General features: G+C 44.4%; 1 protein-coding gene across 2 annotated transcripts in view; it reads right to left on the bottom strand.

Annotated features, from left to right (window-relative positions):
* Nucleotides 1-18,225, bottom strand: part of CAPN8 (calpain 8) — a 204,115-nt gene that overhangs the window by 35,467 nt on the left and 150,423 nt on the right. For both annotated transcript variants that reach the window (XM_086927961.1, XM_086927960.1), the window contains 2 exons: nt 6,134-6,199; nt 236-293 (listed from right to left, as the gene is read on the bottom strand). In XM_086927961.1, coding sequence (XP_086784087.1) covers nt 236-293; nt 6,134-6,199 — 124 coding nt within the window. The remainder of the gene's footprint in view (nt 1-235; nt 294-6,133; nt 6,200-18,225) is intronic.

Below are 18,225 nucleotides of genomic sequence, written 5' to 3' on the forward strand. Positions count from 1 at the left end.
CTAGAACGACACCCCAAGATCCCCGTCTCCATACGCCCCGGTCCGCTGCACAGTGATGTGTGAGGTAAGGCACTCATGCATCCCGGCTCCCTGAATAACTGAGTGTGCGCTGTCTCACATGTACAGTCAGTCCTACTCAAGGGTTCAGCCCGTGGCTCAATATGTCTTTAAAGACCTCTCTAAGATCTCAACCTGTCAATCAGTCTATTCTGTAAATAATTCACAATAAACTTACGTTTTGATACAATTCTGTTCAGGACAGTCTGGAGCTCTGATGCTGTCATCTCATTGTCCTGTGAGAAAAAACACAACATTCAAGATGACGTGAGAACGAAAGGGAGGCCACAAGAGAGAGAACTAAAAATATGGTAAAGAAGCTTCGTGTTTTCAGAAACAACTATTGAAAAGGGGTAAAAAAGAGTTACTGGGGGAGAGGAGGGAAGACAATAAACAGGGGGGCCGGTACCCTTCCAGGCAGGGTCGTCTTAACAGCATTATAGGCCCTCGGGCAAAGCAGTGCACCGGGGCCTGCCTAACCAATCACTTACAGGAATACAATAAGTCAACTAGAAATATGTGTTAAATTCTGCTCTGCATGGGCCTCTAAGCTCGTTTCTAGTCTGCATGGGTTCCCTATGCTCGTTTCTGGTCTGCATGGGGCCCTATGCTCGTTTCTGGTCTGCATGGGGCCCTATGCTCGTTTCTGGTCTGCATGGGACACTATGCTCGTTTTTAGCCTGCATGGGGCCCCTGTGCTCGTTTCTAGTCTGCATGGGGCCCCTGTGCTCTTTTCTAGTCTGCACGGGGCCCCTATGCTCGTTTTTGGTCTGCATGGTCCACTATGTTCATTTCTGGTCTGCATGGGGCCCCAATGCTCGTTTTTGGTCTACATGGGGCCCCTGTGCTCGTTTCTGGACTTCATGGGCCCTCTATGCTCGTTTCTGGTCTGCATGGGGCCCCTATGCTCGTTTCAGGTCTGCATGGGACACTATACTCGTTTCTAGCCTTTATGGGGCCCCTATGCTTGTTTCTAGTCTGCATGGGGCCCCTGTGCTCATTTCTAGTCTGCACAGGGCCACTATGTTCGTTTCTGGTCTGCATGGGGCCCCTGTGCTCGTTTCTGGTTTGCATGGGGCCCCTACGCTTGTTTCTGGTCTGCATGGGGCCCCTATGCGTGTTTCTGGTCTGCAGGGTCACTATGCTTGTTTCTAGTCTGCATGGGGCCCCTATGCTCGTTTCTAGTCTGCATGGTGGACTATGCTCGTTTCTGGTCTGCATGGGTCCCCTTTGCTCGTTTCTGGTCTGCATGGTCCACTATGCTCGTTTCTGGTCTGCATGGGGCCCCTGTGCTCGTTTCTAGTCTGCACGGGGCCCCTATGCTCGTTTCTGGTCTGCATGGTCCACTATGCTCGTTTCTGGTCTGCATGGGGCCCTATGCTCGTTTCTGGTGTGCATGGGGCCCCTATGCTCGTTTCTGGTCTGCATGGTCGACTATGCTCGTTTCTGGTCTGCATGGGTCCCCTTTGCTCGTTTCTGGTCTGCATGGTCCACTATGCTCGTTTCTGGTCTGCATGGTCGACTATGCTCGTTTCTGGTCTGCATGGGTCCCCTTTGCTCGTTTCTGGTCTGCATGGTCCACTATGCTCGTTTCTGGTCTGCATGGGGCCCCTATGCTCGTTTCTGGTCTGCATGGGTCCCCTTTGCTTGTTTCTGGTCTGCATGGTCCACTATGCTCGTTTCTGGTCTGCATGGTCCACTATGCTCGTTTCTGGTCTGCATGGGTCCCCTTTGCTCGTTTCTGGTCTGCATGGTCCGCTATGCTCGTTTCTGGTCTGCATGGGGCCCCTATGCTCGTTTCTGGTCTTCATGGTCCACTATGCTCCTTGGGCCCCCGGGCAACTGCCCAGCATGCTTCCAGAAGCCCTCAATCGTTCAAGAATCCCCCATTTAGCCCAAGGACAAGGAATATTTCTGAGATATGCGAGACTCAGGGGCCCCTCGCCACATTGCAGATGGGTTGGTGGTGGAGGGGGAGATCAATTTGTGTTACTCCACTCGTTCACAATCTGTGGATTAGGAAAGAGGGTCGTTGTACCTGGAGTGAAAAACCAGGACATGTTGGCGGGATTTCCCTCGAGTTTTTTCGTGCAAATGTCTCTTGGCGACTGGTACAAACTTTCCGAGCAGTAGTGCAGCATTTCTCACCAGTGCGAGGCGAGCTTGCCTGCCTCTTTCTCACCCTCCATGATCGGGTGACAGAGCTTGCTTCGGCTGCCTGCTGAGTCATTAAAAAGCTGGAGGCTGCCAGAGTGACAGGTCGTTTGGCCTTTGACCTGACGGTTTACGAGGCCTCCGTATAACACAGTGATGCTCCGCAGTTGGCATCTGTAGCTCTCCATCTGTAAAGATGCTTAGACGAGAGGCCAGCGCGGCGCCCAGGCATGGATGCACTGCAGCTTGAAGAGTTGGACAGGCGCGGTCGGAGGACATGTGACATGTTTACAACCTCTCTGCTCTTGCCAGCTTCCATTTTAGCCAGGAACGAAATCCAAGTTATCGTGTTTACACCTATTTAGCACACTACATCGCTTCGGAAACAGCAATCCAGAGGCAAGAAAGACAATTTATGGGAAGCAGTATTTATTTCAGTGAAAAGCACAAGAAACGCATGTTTTCTAATCCGTGGCTCTAAATAAAGATTGATCAAAGGTAAACTGTACTATAATGTATTTTATGATAGCTTAGAAGGGCTTGGAGACTGACGTCATCAAATCTGTTCTGACCCCATTTATTGCCGAATGTATGTACTGCAGATGTGGTCTGCTCCCGTCCTGAGCTGGGTCTCCAAGCATGCTTATAATTCACACACTCACACTACCCTGGCTCTTGAAACTGAAACCATCATTTAAACACAGAAGAGCAGACATAACAAGTGGCAGATTTACAAGCCCCTTGCGCCACTTTTGCGTCACTTTTAACATGGGAAAAGTGACGCAAAAGTGGCTTGTAAATCTGCCCCCAAGTGCTTAGAAAGTGTGTCAGCATTTACACATGGAGGGAGTCGTAGATGTGAAATCTAGACGTCCAGGCTTAATGTGTACCTGATGTACCTCTTTACAGCTCCTTGAAGCCTGTGGATGCAGGGCGGCGCAAGACATTTCAGGACAGAAAGCGGACCAGGACTCTTGATGCGAGTGTGACTACATAACATAACACTTGTATTTGTAAAGCGGCACTTATCACCCATGGGTCTCAAGGCGCTGAATAAGAGATGCTATTGTTGCCCAACTCAATGGTACTCATTTTATCTTCCTCAGATGGATGAAAGGCTGAGTAGAGCTGCCGGGATTTGAACCTGTGACCATGAGGTAGAACACAGGCCCCTGCAGTGGATGCATTAGTCCACTAAGCTACCAGGCTGACTACAGAGGCGGTCCCAACGCGCACCCTCTGGGGCCTATTTTTACCCTTACCAGTTATGACCAATGTGTCCTTCTATGTAAGTAAGTTTGCATGAGTGAGTGCATACACTAGTTTGAAACAATTACAACCTGAGACCCAGATGTATCATCATCCTGAGTGAGAGGGTTCAGTGATGACGCGTGCCACGAAGTGTTCGTGGGTGAGGACTCCTTTGGAACCTTATTAGGTTGTCTATGCAGGGTCACAGAATTAGACTCTTTGTCTCTCTAGATTAGGGTTTGGAATCATAACTACAGGGAGATGGTAAGGTTCCCCAATAAGCAAACGTTGCCTCATTCCAACTTTCAGCCTGAATACGAGATTTGAGGAAGGCAATCTCAACCCTGGAGGGAAAGCTTCTTTTGCTTACGATGAGTTCGTCTGTGAGTGAGCCAGAGGAGCTAGTGTGATCATATGGCTCACTGCGGACTAGAGTGTGACAGAGATAAACATGAGGATTCAGTAAGCTGGTCATGGGTGTTAGGGCCATACGCTCGCTGCAGTCTAGGATGCCACAGAGGTGAACATGAGGATTCAGTAAGCTGGTCATATGGCTCACTGTGCTCTAGGACACGACAGTGAAGTTTGTCAGAGAGTTGGCCATAGGCACTGGTGTGGTCATATGGCTCACTATACTCTTTGATGCAACAGAGGTGAACATGAGAAGTGACACATGGATGGCTAGAACTTGGACAGAACATAGTGAGCATTTTTAGAAGGCAAATGAGAAGTTGAGCTGGCAACTAACTCACAGTCTTCTCCGGCACCAGGCTGACCCAGAAACCAAGTCTCAAGCGCATGGCCTCATCATACACACAATCATCAAGCACTCTTGCCTGTGTGTTGACGGGAGCCACACACGGATGGTGTTCTCCTCTGTTCATGTATCCGCATTTGGAGCTTAGCACCGTACACATGATCTCTGTACTCACAGTCACAATAATAAGAAAGGCCCCTTACCCCAGAGAGGTGTGATATTCTTTTATCAAGTAAAGCCTTTTACTTTCCGCTGTTCAACTATTATTGAAGTGAGCATTTCTTTGAGAAAAAAAGAGGGTTGAAGGGGTCTTCCAACTGTAAAGAGCCAGGGGGGCAGTTTTTGTGACCTGCATATCACACACTGCCTTGTGCCGCAGACACATCAAACGTTAGTGTTATTTTATTATGAGTCAGACCTGTGCCTAGACTGCATAAAGATTTCTTCAGCAAGTGCTTTAACTACCAGAGTTATCGTCCTGCTGTTATATCCTGGAACTTGCCTGGTACAAGATATCTGCAGCAGGTGCCTTAACCCAATAAGATTTTTTTAAATCCAGTTTACTTGTGACGAATTAATTAAGCCAAAATAGACTTACTATCACATTAGTCCTTGTTGATAAATTCTTTGGCAGTAGAGTTTTTAAAGAACTCAAATATATAAGTTGACTGTCAGACTTTACTCCACCTCACTCTTCCACTTATTACTCCACACACTGTCTGCTATTGCCTCCTCACATCCAAACTATGGGAACCCGGAGTGATTTTTGTCATATCTAGAACTGATACACATGCAACCAGTAGATAATCTACTCTACATTTAGGGTCCGATTATGATGTCGGGCAGATTGGTGGCAGCCCGTCTGACATCTGAGGCTGCGGTCTGACTGCCGCATAATGAAGTGGTCGGTTGGAGCGCAGGGGGCAAGGGGACGAACCAACGTCTTCCATAGGCTCAAGGAGCCATAGGAGTATAATCCCTACAATGGGGGTGGTGCCAGCAGGGGCACCGCTGTAGGGATTACGATGTCCCTTTTCCCTCTGGCTTTACATGGATGTCCGCCTGCCATGTAAAGGCAGATTGAATGGGACTTTGGAGGCCCATAGCAGGGCTCCTGTGGGCCTCCACTATGGGCCCAGCAAAGCACATGTGGTGCCCCCCAAACATTCATGCAGTGTGTGCCAGGCATCGAAGTTTAAAAGCATGCCTTTTCCAAATGTGGCTTTGCTGTGGCCCTTTTGTAAAAGACATGTTTCCAACTCCCTTCACAGCTGTTGGATCGTAATAAGGCGGGTTGAGCTGCCGACTACATGGCGGGTGGTCTCCATCCAGAGCGGTCGTCCGAGCGCCATCTTAATGAATGTTGGATTGCTTTCATCATGCAAATTGACAAAGCCAGCAAGTGAAATGTTGCTAGCTGTGTGGGAATGTGGACTTTGTGCCTCATTCTTTTTATGGCCAGTGAACATTTTGTCACTAGCCCTGCAGAGCCTTATAAAACAGCACTGCAGTTGGAGGTGTTGAAATGCCCATGGGCAGGGTGGGGATGGGAGCAGGGGCACCCCTGTTAAAAGACAGCAATCACCAAGGGGCAAACACGGCATCAAGAGTGTGTCGGTGTTTGCCTCGCTGTGAAATGTCCACAAATCTGCAGTGAAATGAAAGGATAATAAAATAGAACAAATTTGTTCTGGATATTGGTGCTTTCTTTATTGAGTCCTGACATTAGCTACTTTGGGTAAGGGAGAAATCCCACCATTTTTTTCTTCTTGTTATTGTTTCCCATAGATAGCCGTAAATGTCTTTCCATTTCGGGCGCTATGAAAACACACTGCTGGTGGTAACATTACGCTCCACTGAAGCTCCTTTAAACATAAATGTTTCTTACTGACCCTTCTCTTCTGATCCACTTACCTGTCCCACCAACTTTTGGAACAGACTCTTGAACTCTTTGTCATCGATGGTGTCAGATTCGTGCGGCTGTGGAAGAAAAACAGTGTTAGTTTGGGGCGTCCTCACAGGATACCGGTAATATGCACCAGCAGCAGGCGTAAAAGCAGTCCAAACATTTCATGAAACAAGTGAGGCAGTGCAGTGACTTGTCAATCAGCTGTCACCATGAAAGTAACGCAGAGTATAAATGCACAACCACAGCCCAGTAAATAAGAAGTTGGCACCCTAGGCGTGCTGGATAATACATTGCCACTCTGAACTCTGTGAATAAGCCATGGCCACTCTGGACTCCGTGAGTGAGACACCGCCACCCTAGGCGTGATGACTAAGACATTGCCACTCTGGACACCATGAATAAGATATTGACACTATAGGCTTATTGATTAAGACATTGCCACTTTGGACTCTGTGAATAAGCTATTGCTGCACTAGGCTTGATGACTAAGACATCGCCACTCTGGACTCAGTGAAAAAGACATTGCCACTCTAGGCTTGATGACTAAGACATTGCCACTCTGGACTCAGTGAAAAAGACATTGCCACTATAGGCTTGATGACTAAAACATCGCCACTCTGGACTCAGTGAAAAAGACATTGCCACTATAGGCTTGATGACTAAGACATTGCCACTCTGGACTCAGTGAAAAAGACATTGCCACTATAGGCTTGATGACTAAGACATTGCCACTCTGGACTCAGTGAAAAAGACATTGCCACTATAGGCTTGATGACTAAGACATTGCCACTCTGGACTCAGTGAAAAAGACATTGCCACTATAGGCTTGATGACTAAGACATTGCCACTCTGGACTCAGTGAAAAAGACATTGCCACTCTAGGCTTGATGACTAAGACATTGCCACTCTGGACTCAGTGAAAAAGACATTTCCACTATAGGCTTGATGACTAAGACATTGCCACTCTGGACTCAGTGAAAAAGACATTGCCACTCTAGGCTTGATGACTAAGACATTGCCACTCTGGACTCAGTGAAAAAGACATTGCCACTATAGGCTTGATGACTAAGACATTGCCACTCTGGACTCAGTGAAAAATATATTGCCTCTATAGGCTTGATGACTGAGACATTGCCACTCTGCACTCAGTGAAAAAGACATTGCCACTATAGGCTTGATGACTAAGACATCGCCACTCTGGACTCAGTGAAAAAGAGATTGCCACTATAGGCTTGATGACTAAGACATTGCCACTCTGGACTCAGTGAAAAAGAGATTGCCACTCTAGGCTTGATGACTAAGACATTGCCACAATGGACTCAGTGAAAAAGACATTGCCACTATAGGCTTGATGACTAAGACATTGCCACTCTGGACTCAGTGAAAAAGACATTGCCACTCTAGGCTTGATGACTAAGACATTGCCACTCTGGACTCAGTGAAAAAGACATTGCCACTATAGGCTTGATGACTAAGACATTGCCACTCTGGACTCAGTGAAAAAGACATTGCCACTCTAGGCTTGATGACTAAGACATTGCCACTCTGGACTCAGTGAAAAAGACATTGCCACTACTGGCTTGATGACTAAGACATTGCCACTCTGGACTCAGTTAATAAGACATTGCCACTATAGACTTGGTGACTGTCACTGACACATTGCGATTTTTGACTCCCTGAATAAGATATTGCCATCCTAGGTTTGAATAATAAGACATTGCCACCTCAGTCTTCATTAATATGACATTGCAACCTGCGGCTCAATGAATACCACAGTGCCACCCTCAGCTCACTGAATAAGACATTAATAACCATCCAGCACAGACCAGGACAGGGCACCCTGGTCTTATCTTCACAGGTGATCTGGAGTCTTGTTGGTGATAGAAACCTTAGACCTGTGTGAAGAGCACCTCCCAGAGAGCGCACAGCCCAGGACTATAATAACAGCAGATTGTGCACCATTCAAATGACATACCATGCAGTTTTTAACTCCGTTTAAAGTTGATTTTGTGTTTTTTATGATGTATACGCTGTTTGCATGGTGGTAAGCCCACCCTTTTATGATATTTTTAAATCAAATAAAGTATTATTATTATTACTGGCTTGATGACTGAGACATTGCCACTCTGGACTCAGTGAAAAAGACATTGCCACTATAGGCTTGATGACTAAGACATCGCCACTCTGGACTCAGTGAAAAAGACATTGCCACTATAGGCTTGATGACTAAGAGATCGCCACTCTGGACTCAGTGAAAAAGACATTGCCACTATAGGCTTGATGACTAAGACATTGCCACTCTGGACTCAGTGAAAAAGACATTGCCACTATAGACTTGATGACTGAGACATCGCCACTCTGGACTCAGTGAAAAAGACATTGCCACTATAGGCTTGATGACTGAGACATCGCCACTCTGGACTCAGTGAAAAAGACATTGCCACTATAGGCTTGATGACTAAGACATCGCCACTCTGGACTCAGTGAAAAAGACATTGCCACTATAGGCTTGATGACTAAGACATCGCCACTCTGGACTCAGTGAAAAAGACATTGCCACTATAGGCTTGATGACTAAGACATCGCCACTCTGGACTCAGTGAAAAAGACATTGCCACTATAGGCTTGATGACTAAGACATCGCCACTCTGGACTCAGTGAAAAAGACATTGCCACTATAGGCTTGATGACTAAGACATCGCTACTCTGGACTCAGTGAAAAAGACATTGCCACTATAGACTTGATGACTGAGACATCGCCACTCTGGACTCAGTGAAAAAGACATTGCCACTATAGGCTTGATGACTAAGACATCGCCACTCTGGACTCAGTGAAAAAGACATTGCCACTATAGACTTGATGACTGAGACATTGCCACTCTGGACTCAGTGAAAAAGACATTGCCACTATAGGCTTGATGACTAAGACATCGCCACTCTGGACTCAGTGAAAAAGACATTGCCACTATAGGCTTGATGACCAAGACATTGCCACTCTGGACTCAGTGAAAAAAACATTGCCACTATAGGCTTGATGACTAAGACATTGCCACTCTGGACTCAATTAATAAGACATTGCTACTATAGACTTGGTGACTGTCACTGAGACATTGCGATTTTTGACTCCCTGAATAAGATATTGCCATCCTAGGTTTGAATAATAAGACATTGCCACCTCAGTCTTCATTAATATGACATTGCAACCTGCGGCTCAATGAATACCACAGTGCCACCCTCAGCTCACTGAATAAGACATTAATAACCATCCAGCACAGACCAGGACAGGACACCCTGGTCTTATCTTCACAGGTGATCTGGAGTCTTGTTGGTGATAGAAACCTTAGACCTGTGTGAAGAGCACCTCCCAGAGAGCGCACAGCCCAGGACTATAATAACAGCAGATTGTGCACCATTCAAATGACATACCATGCAAACCAGCTCTGAAATTACAAGCAAAACACTAGACAATCATTATATGTATTCTTCCTGAACACAGTTCTTTCCAAACTCTTAACCAAAAGGGAAGATTCATAGTTAAGCAAAGTCTTGTGGGTGTGAGGGAAGCATTAAGTATGACCTCCTATAACATAAAACATGCACCTAGGCTTGAGACTCCTTAAAATTCACAGCGCCCTGGTTGTCAGAAAGATGTTTAATGAATCTGGTCTGTGGGGTAACACTACTACCGAGGCCATATATGGCATGGGGACGGCAGGCTTCTGTATCATGATAATTTGATCTTATCCCATAGGTGACCACGACCTAATATTAATTAGACAGATCATTCTGTGACCCCATCTGAGTGGAGATTTTGTGATCCAGCTTAATAGTACAAAGGACAGATCACAAAATTAATATTGGTCACAAAAATTGGTAATTGATCACTTATTGCTACCAGTATTTCTGTGCATCTGGCTCTGTATCCCCTTTTTGTTAAAGACAAAAAACTATGTGTGTATCACTGGTTCTAAGAGCAGTATTGCATATTTTGTGCATGTGATTCATTTTGAGACCTGTAATGCAGTCTGCTATATTGGTCTCAAAGCCAACAACAGACACACTTGTTGTGATTGAGACAGCAGTGCTAAGCACCTTCTTTCCACTATCACATTGCCTGGTTGAAGTAAAAATTCTCAGATGCTACAGTTCGACCTTAAATAATTGTGTTTGTTTCCTGAGCTCATTGTGGGTTTTTATTTGCACCTGAAAATACAGATGCACTTGGTTTTATGTCCTGCGAAACCTAACTTTTTTGAGGTTTGGTTTGCAGATTAGCGAGTCATGGGTTAAATTTGATTAAACCATTTATTTTTTAAATGAAAGATCCCATATATATAGTAATGTCGCAGTAGCTCAATCTTTTTGACCTGTTGTGAACATGGCTTAGTTATATATTGTTTTAAGACAGTGATAAAGAGCAGAGGACAAACACAAATTGCTATACTTTTGTGCTATCTTATTTGTGTTCTGTAATGCTTCTAATGAGCTCTGATTGTGTAGAGCTGGGTCTCTCCTTTCTTAATGCAGCTATAGCTAAAACCATGCTGCCATTGCAATAATACAGGAGAAGGTAAGGGTGTTTTGGCTGTACTGAAACTAGTATATGGTTTGTACATTTATGTAGGTAGAGCTGGTGAGCTTCAAGCCTTAGACATGTGACCACATGCTAACTGTGTCACAATCAGCCTGGATGCCGTCCATAGAGATGAATAAGAATCTCTGGTGTTATCTTGAGGATGAGATATTTGTGGGATCCCATATCATTGAGATGATGTGCTTACATCTACTTTTGAGAAAATGTCAGACTTTTTGTGGAATTTAGTACAAATTCAGAGAGGCTCATGAGACTCTACGATTGTTGCAGATTCCCCGGACTACTTGCATGTGTAACGATTGACAGATATAGATATATCCAGGTGAACAGTTCTGTATTAGATATTTTATGCAAATGCACTTAGAAACATTGGGGCATATTATCAAGCAAGGAGTTAAAATTATCGCCGCTTTAGCGGCAGAAAACTGCTGCTAAAGCAGTGATAATGTGCTTGATAATATGCCCTTGAGAATTCCAATAGAAGCCTATGTTGACACCAGAACATTGTCTTCTATTAGAATTCTCAAGGGCATATTATCAAGCCCATTATCGCCGCTTTAGCGGCAGTTTTCTGCCGCTAAAGTGGCAATAATTTTAACGCCGTTTCTTGATAATATGCCCCATTATCTCTTTCTCATGTGTGAAAAATGTAACACTGCGGAGAAAGCTTTTCCCGTGTTCCAGGGAGGTGTTTCCCTTCTCAGTCAAAACCAGAATGCACATTTAGTTCTATCTTTCAGTACATCTACGTGAGATAGAATACTTGTAAAAATTGAAGAATGCAGACAAAACTGCGAGTTTGTGGGTGTTGACCAGTTTTGACAGTTTGATCCATTCTGGAACGCCTCCAGTGCCTCTGCTAGTAGTAGATTTGCTCCCTCATAAAGTTCACCCTGATGTCCAAATTTCTCTTGGGCAGGACCGGCTTAAATGCTGCATCTTAGGATAACAAATAGCTTCGAGAATCTGGTGCTCTTAGATTCAGAGGGACACTTCTCAGCAGCTTCTGCATTTTGTTATTTCAACCTTTTGTTCAATTATTGGACTTGAAGTCCCTATGTGCTGCCTATTTAATTGTCAACATGTTTGATGCTAGTTGTCAAACATATTTAACATAGCCCAAATGTACCTACGGTTTGGTAAGGCTCATGACTACTGGACGAATGATTGGTGGCCACCTGAATTAGGCACTCATCCTCAACCCAAAAAGGTGGTCAGAAGCCGAAGCATTTTAATTGACAACAGCCTCTCAATGAGAGAGCAGGTGAAATATACATGTAGCACCTATTTTTGGATAATGGGCATGTTGAGAAGAGTATTTCAATGGCTTCCTCTCCACGCAAGAAAGAATCTCAAGCAGGTGCTTGTGGTTAGACACCTAGATTATGGAAATTCCCCTAATTGCAGCGGCTAATGATTCTCTCCTGTCAAGACTACAAGTAGTTCAGAACATCGCAGTCCGTCTTGTCCTCAAGCTTCCACCTCGCACCTCTTCTGAACCTACTCTTGGATCACTGTGTTGGCTTCCTATTAGGAAGCAAGTGATCTTTATGATTCTGTGCCTGGTATTTAGATCTCTTTCAGGCAAAGGCCCAGAATATCTTCAAAACAAGCTCTCAAGCTATCGGCCCACCAGAAATTTGAGATCCAAGGATCAATTCTTGCTCTGCCCACGTCACATTCGTACAGTCAGACGTGGCGGTCGATCCTTCTCATTCCTGCGCCCTTTTCATTGGAACAGGCTTTGGTTTCATATTTGCGTCTGCTCTGATTTTGTTAGTTTCAAATAATACTTAAAACCTGGCTTTTTTTTACCGTATTTCTTATTTTCATCTCTCCTCTGGGACTGCATTTTAGTGGGAGATACTCCTGCAGGGGCGATTCACTGCGCTATATTAAGTTTCAATAACATACTTAGGACCTTTGAAATGTAATGGGTTTAGAGATATAGCTCTGCCTTACCACAGACCACTTGACTCAGACCATGAAGGGCAATTTAAGACAATCTTCATATTTTACCTCAATTCTGACTGCAATTTAGTTATTTTCAGGCAGTAGAAGGCAATTCTATGTAACAAATACACTGAAAACTATAGATTTCATTACAAGACAGGAGTCTACATTATGCATTAATCCTTTATTGCAACTCACAAGCAGCCGCTTACATCATAAAAGAAGAAATAGAATGTAGTGACAGCATAACAACCATATAAACCATGAGCAACAAAAAAGCTGCCTCTTTTAAATGCAACTCCCAAGCAGATAAGTTGACACTCCTTACTCTCTTACTTTTCCATTACCTTAAGCCACATATTACTTGATATTATTTGTTGATATTGACATTGATATTATTGCTGCTTACTTTCTCATTCTTGATGTTTTTCCTATGTTTTTCCTATTACTACTATGTTTAATAGGATTAAGTTTACCTCTATCCTTTTGACAAATTTTCCGCCCTTGTTTCGGTTCCCCATACCCTCCTCACCCCCACCCAGTCGACTTCCAATTTATGGTTGTCGCTCCCCTCCTCACAGTTGCGGGCTTGTGTGGGCTCACCCCTGTCCTCGGAACGCTCCGCCGTACTTTTAATGCACCTCTATTCCACGTTAGGCACGCTTCTATCCTGAGCGCTTGGGTGAAATATACGCCCTTGTCTCCTCCCTACCCTCTAGGTGATTTTAATTAACTTTCACCATTTTGATCGCGCTCGCCCTTCCTCGCGCTCGTCTCTCCTTCCCTGTCAAGGAACAAGCCTTGGCAGCGGCGGCGCTGCGCGCCCTGCCTCCTAAGGTTCTCTCCTCTGATCCTCCCGCAGCGGCTGGCTCGAGCGCGTCAGTTGCATCGAGCTTGCCAGTCGCTGCCAGAGAGGTCTTTCAGCTGTTCCCTCTTGTGCTTTTTCGCCTTTAATCTCTTCCGCCACCTCCACAAGTTCAATTGCTCATTTATTTCCGCATATTTAAGGAGCTTTTTCCTCCTTTTTAGTTTTACCTTTCTGGATATCCTCCATCTATTATATTGATAATTATTAAGCACCCATTCGTTTTTTATATTAAATACTTTAAATGAATATTATATTTGGTTATTAAAACGAATAAAAAATAATACCTTAATATAAAAAATAAAAAATAAAAATAAAAACATATATATATATATATATATATATATATATATATATATATATATATATATATATATATATATATATATATATATATATATATATATATATATATATATATATATATATAATATAAAATAAAAATAATATAGAGCATTTATTAGAGCCTTATTAATAAGTTAACTTTTTTTATCTATCCTTACATTAATAAGCTGTTAACTTACTTACCCGTCATGTCTGATCTGGAGTCAGATGACGCTACTGCTAGCTCCCCTAACCACGCCAATGACTCCTTTAAGATCTTTTTACAAAAGGAGATGAGGTCCTGCATGATGGACACTCTGAAGGAAGTCATGTCGTCCAAGAGACCATTCCTACAAGTTGACGACACTCCCTGTGATACTGAAGCTTTATGCTCTAAATCCTCCAAAAAAGTGAAGCACTGTGAAGGCACTATTAGAGGTCGTAGCACCTCACTTGACCTGGGAGGTCCTAGCACCTCACGTTCTATGGGAGGCCCTCGCGCCTCAAAAGGTACTAGTGTCCCTCGCGACACGTCTAGAATGGGTGTCCCTAGCGGCACGAATTTGGCGGGTGTCCCTCGCGACACAATTGTTAATAGTGCACATGACGATGCAGGCTCTGATTCGGATGAAGACGAAGTCTTCAAAGACCCTTATGACGAGTTCGCCCTTGACCTGGATGACCAGGATCTGAATGACTTGGACTTTAATATCCATTCCGAGGCTGACTCCTCTCCCTCCTCTAGAGATGCCATCTTCGACCCTTTGGGTGGCGAAATGTTTTCCCCTAATAACATCTCCAGCCCTAATAGTTCTAAATGGTTTCCCCATGATCATGTCGCCAAATTTATCACTTGATGGCTGAGAAATTCTCTAGAAAGAGAGACACGTAATACCCTAAGATCCGAATGCCCGAGACCCTGCATCGAAGACAAGGTCTGCCAGACTACCAACCTCGATCCTGACCTCATTAAATTTTTGTTCAAACTGGGTAAAGATTAAGATCCCAGAAAAGGCCTCGAGAGAGCTCTTAAAGGCTGCCAGGATCGTCTTCTTGATGTTCTCGGCCCCCTTACCAAAATTCTCGACCTGGCTGAGGAATCCTATATCTCTAACTCCCCACTTGACACTAATCTTATTAGAGGTTGGAGCCATAGAGCTATCGTCCTGCTCGGAAATGCTAATTCTGGCCTTAATATTGAAAGGAGGAAGACCATCCTTAATAAGATTAACCCTAAGCTGGGTGACCTTGCCGAAAAGGAGCCTTCTAATAAACCCAAGGGTCTCCTCTTTGGTGAAGATATGATTAAGACCATAGGGAAGTACGTCTCTACCTTCACTGCCCTAGACAAGGCCCAAAATAATATGAGGCGCGTCTTCACCACTAACCTTTTCGGTCAGGCCGGAAGAAGGGGCCGTTCTTCTGGCTGCGGAAACTACCGGCCCTTTTCATCCAATAGAGGAAGAGGTGCTGCGGGCAGGGGCTTCCACCCCTCCAACCGACAATTCTACTCTCAGAGAGGAAGAGGTACTCACGGCAGAGGCTTCTCTTTCCGAGGATTTACCAACACCAACCCTCCAAGTAAGTTTTCCTTCCCCTTCTTCCCCTCCCAGGGTCGGGGGAAGACTCAAACACTTCACCAAGATCATGAGGACAATTGTTTCTCTCCTGAGAGCGAAGGGAATCCGCCTCATTATCTACCTAGACGATATTCTCATCTTGTCCCAGACTCACTCCCAACTCTTGGAAGATCTCAGAATTGCCATGAATCTAATAGAAGATCTTAGCTTCATTATAAACCGAGAAAAATCCATTCTCACACCCTCCAAATCCCTAGAGTTCCTAGGTTTCACCATAGACACCTCCAAATGTCTCCTTCTGCTCCCCAGCAAGAAGATCGCCAAGATTCGAAGGGAGATCAGGTTCGCTCTAAAACAGCAGTCCCTTACTCTCTGAGAATAAGCCAGACTTCTGGGCTTACTCTCTTCTTCGATTCAAGCTATCTTTCCTGGACCTCTTCCCACCCCCTCTCAATCCCTTCATTTTCTCACTCCCCCTCTCTTCACCCCCTCTCTCTCCTAACTTTTAATATTCACTTTCCACTTAATTTTATCTCTCTGTTTCTTTGCCCCCTTAGCCCTGTTGAATGCATTATCATACTGTGACTCTTTTTCGCTTAATTGTTAATTTATCTCATTATGTTCACCATCCTTGTAAAGCGCTCTGATACTCTTGGGTCCAGTAGCGCTATATAAAACCGTTGAAATAAATAAATAAATAAATAAACTATTGTGCTCTCCAGAGAGTGAAAGCCAATGCCTTCAGATCTGGCCTGTGGTACGGCGACCTTATAACCCTAGATCAACAAGCAAGACAGGAACTGTCTTGGTGGCTGGACAATTTGGACGCATGGAATGGAAGAGCTATCTTCGGGTCGTCTCCGGACTTTGTCTTGGAATCAGATGCCAGCCTTCATGGATGGGGAGCTCGCCTCCTCGACCAGGACACAGGCGGCGTCTGGTCTCATTCCGAGTCCTCCAATCATATAATCTTTTTAGAGCTAACTGCTGGCCTTTATGCCCTTATGAGTTTCAAACACTCTCTTCAGGGCAGATCAGTTGTTCTGAAGATGGACAACATCTCCGCAGTCTCTTATATCAACGGCCTTGGTGGAACGAGGTCAGCAGACCTCTCCAATTTGGCCAGGAAACTTTGGATGTTCTGTTTAGAACATAAAATTTCTCTGAGAGCAGAATATCTCCCCGGGAAATCCAACTTTTCCGCAGATTGGAACTCGAGATTCCTTCAAGATTTCAGCGATTGGAAACTCGACGTGAGCGTTTTCAATTCTCTTTTTCTTTTTTGGGGTCCATTCGATGTGGACCTTTTCGCCAGCAGATTGACTTTCCAACTTCCCCAGTATTTCAGCTGGATGCCAGACCCGGGCTCTCTTGCAGTGAACGCCTTTCTCTAGTCATGGTCCCTTCTTCACCCTTATGCCTTTCCCCCCTTTGCCATGATTCAGAGGGTTCTTCAAAAAGTGAGACAGGATCAATGCTCTCTGGTCCTGATAACTCCTTTCTGGCCCTCTCAGGCGTGGTTCCCCACAACTTTGGAAATTTCGTGCGACATTCCCGTCTTGATTCCTGCAACGAAAGGTCTGGTTCTAAACGCAAACGGAGAAGATCACCACCTAGTTTTTTCAGGGAATTTGAACCTTCTTGCCTGGAAGGTGTCAGGCAATCTAACGAGTTGTCTGGACTTTTGTCATCAGCTCTCACTCTCCTCGGAGTGTCCTAGGCTCCAGGGACTCACTACAGATATAATAACATCTGGAGAAAATGGTTTCGTTGGTGCATGGAGAGGAACTTGGATCCCGTGGAGGCTCCTATTGTCTATATAGATAACTTTCTTGTTGAACTGTTCGACAATGGCCTCTCCTATAGATCGATTAATTGTTATAGATCAGCCATCTCCGCCAGACATTCTCTTGTCAACTGTAAGACGGTAGGTAAGAATGTTATTATTTGTAGAGTTTTAAAGAGTATTAGGCTAAGAAGACCTCCTAGACCTAAATACCAATGTTTGTGGGACGTTAACCGTATGCTTGACCTTTTTTGCTCATGGCCAGATAATTCTCTTCTTAACAGGAAATGTCTTTCCATTAAACTTGCTTCTCTTTTATGCTTGATTTCTTGTCGTAGAGTATCTGATGTTAAATCTCTAGATATTTATAATAGATTTTATGACAGTTTGGTGTTAAGTTTGAAATCCTTAGAAGAACTAAAACCATGTCAGATTCTATTTTTTTACTCTCGTTTTGACTACTGCAAAAAGCTTTGTGTTGTTGATTGTATTAAAGAATATGATTCTAGAATGAAAGACCTTCGCCCTACTGATGCCAATCAACTTCTCATTTCTTTTGTCAAACCTTTTAAACCTATCTCTTCCTGTTCTATTGCCAGATGGGTTAAGTTTGCTATGAGCTTTGCTGGTATTGACTTTTCCAAATTTCAAGCACATTCTCTCAGAGGTGCTGTGGCTAGCAAGTCCTTCTGGTCTGGTGGTAAGTTGGATGCTATCCTTAAAGCTGCTGATTGGCCAATGCCTCTACTTTTGCTCATCATTATTGTAAACCTATTGAACATATGTCCGACGTTGTTCTTCAAGGCTACCAACATGCATAATGTAGCCTCCTGTCTTGTAATGAAATTGCGATTCTCCCATTAACATGACCATAGAATCTGGATTTCATTAAAGACACGGAGGCTAACATTATCCCACCCGTCCCTCCCTTGGAAGGAGTACTTACTTATTTATATTCTCATGATTGTTGAATATTTAATTTTTTGTTTACAATA

The sequence above is a fragment of the Lissotriton vulgaris genome, chromosome 6, assembly GCF_964263255.1.
Source record: "Lissotriton vulgaris chromosome 6, aLisVul1.2, whole genome shotgun sequence".
Classification (NCBI taxonomy): domain Eukaryota; kingdom Metazoa; phylum Chordata; class Amphibia; order Caudata; family Salamandridae; genus Lissotriton; species Lissotriton vulgaris.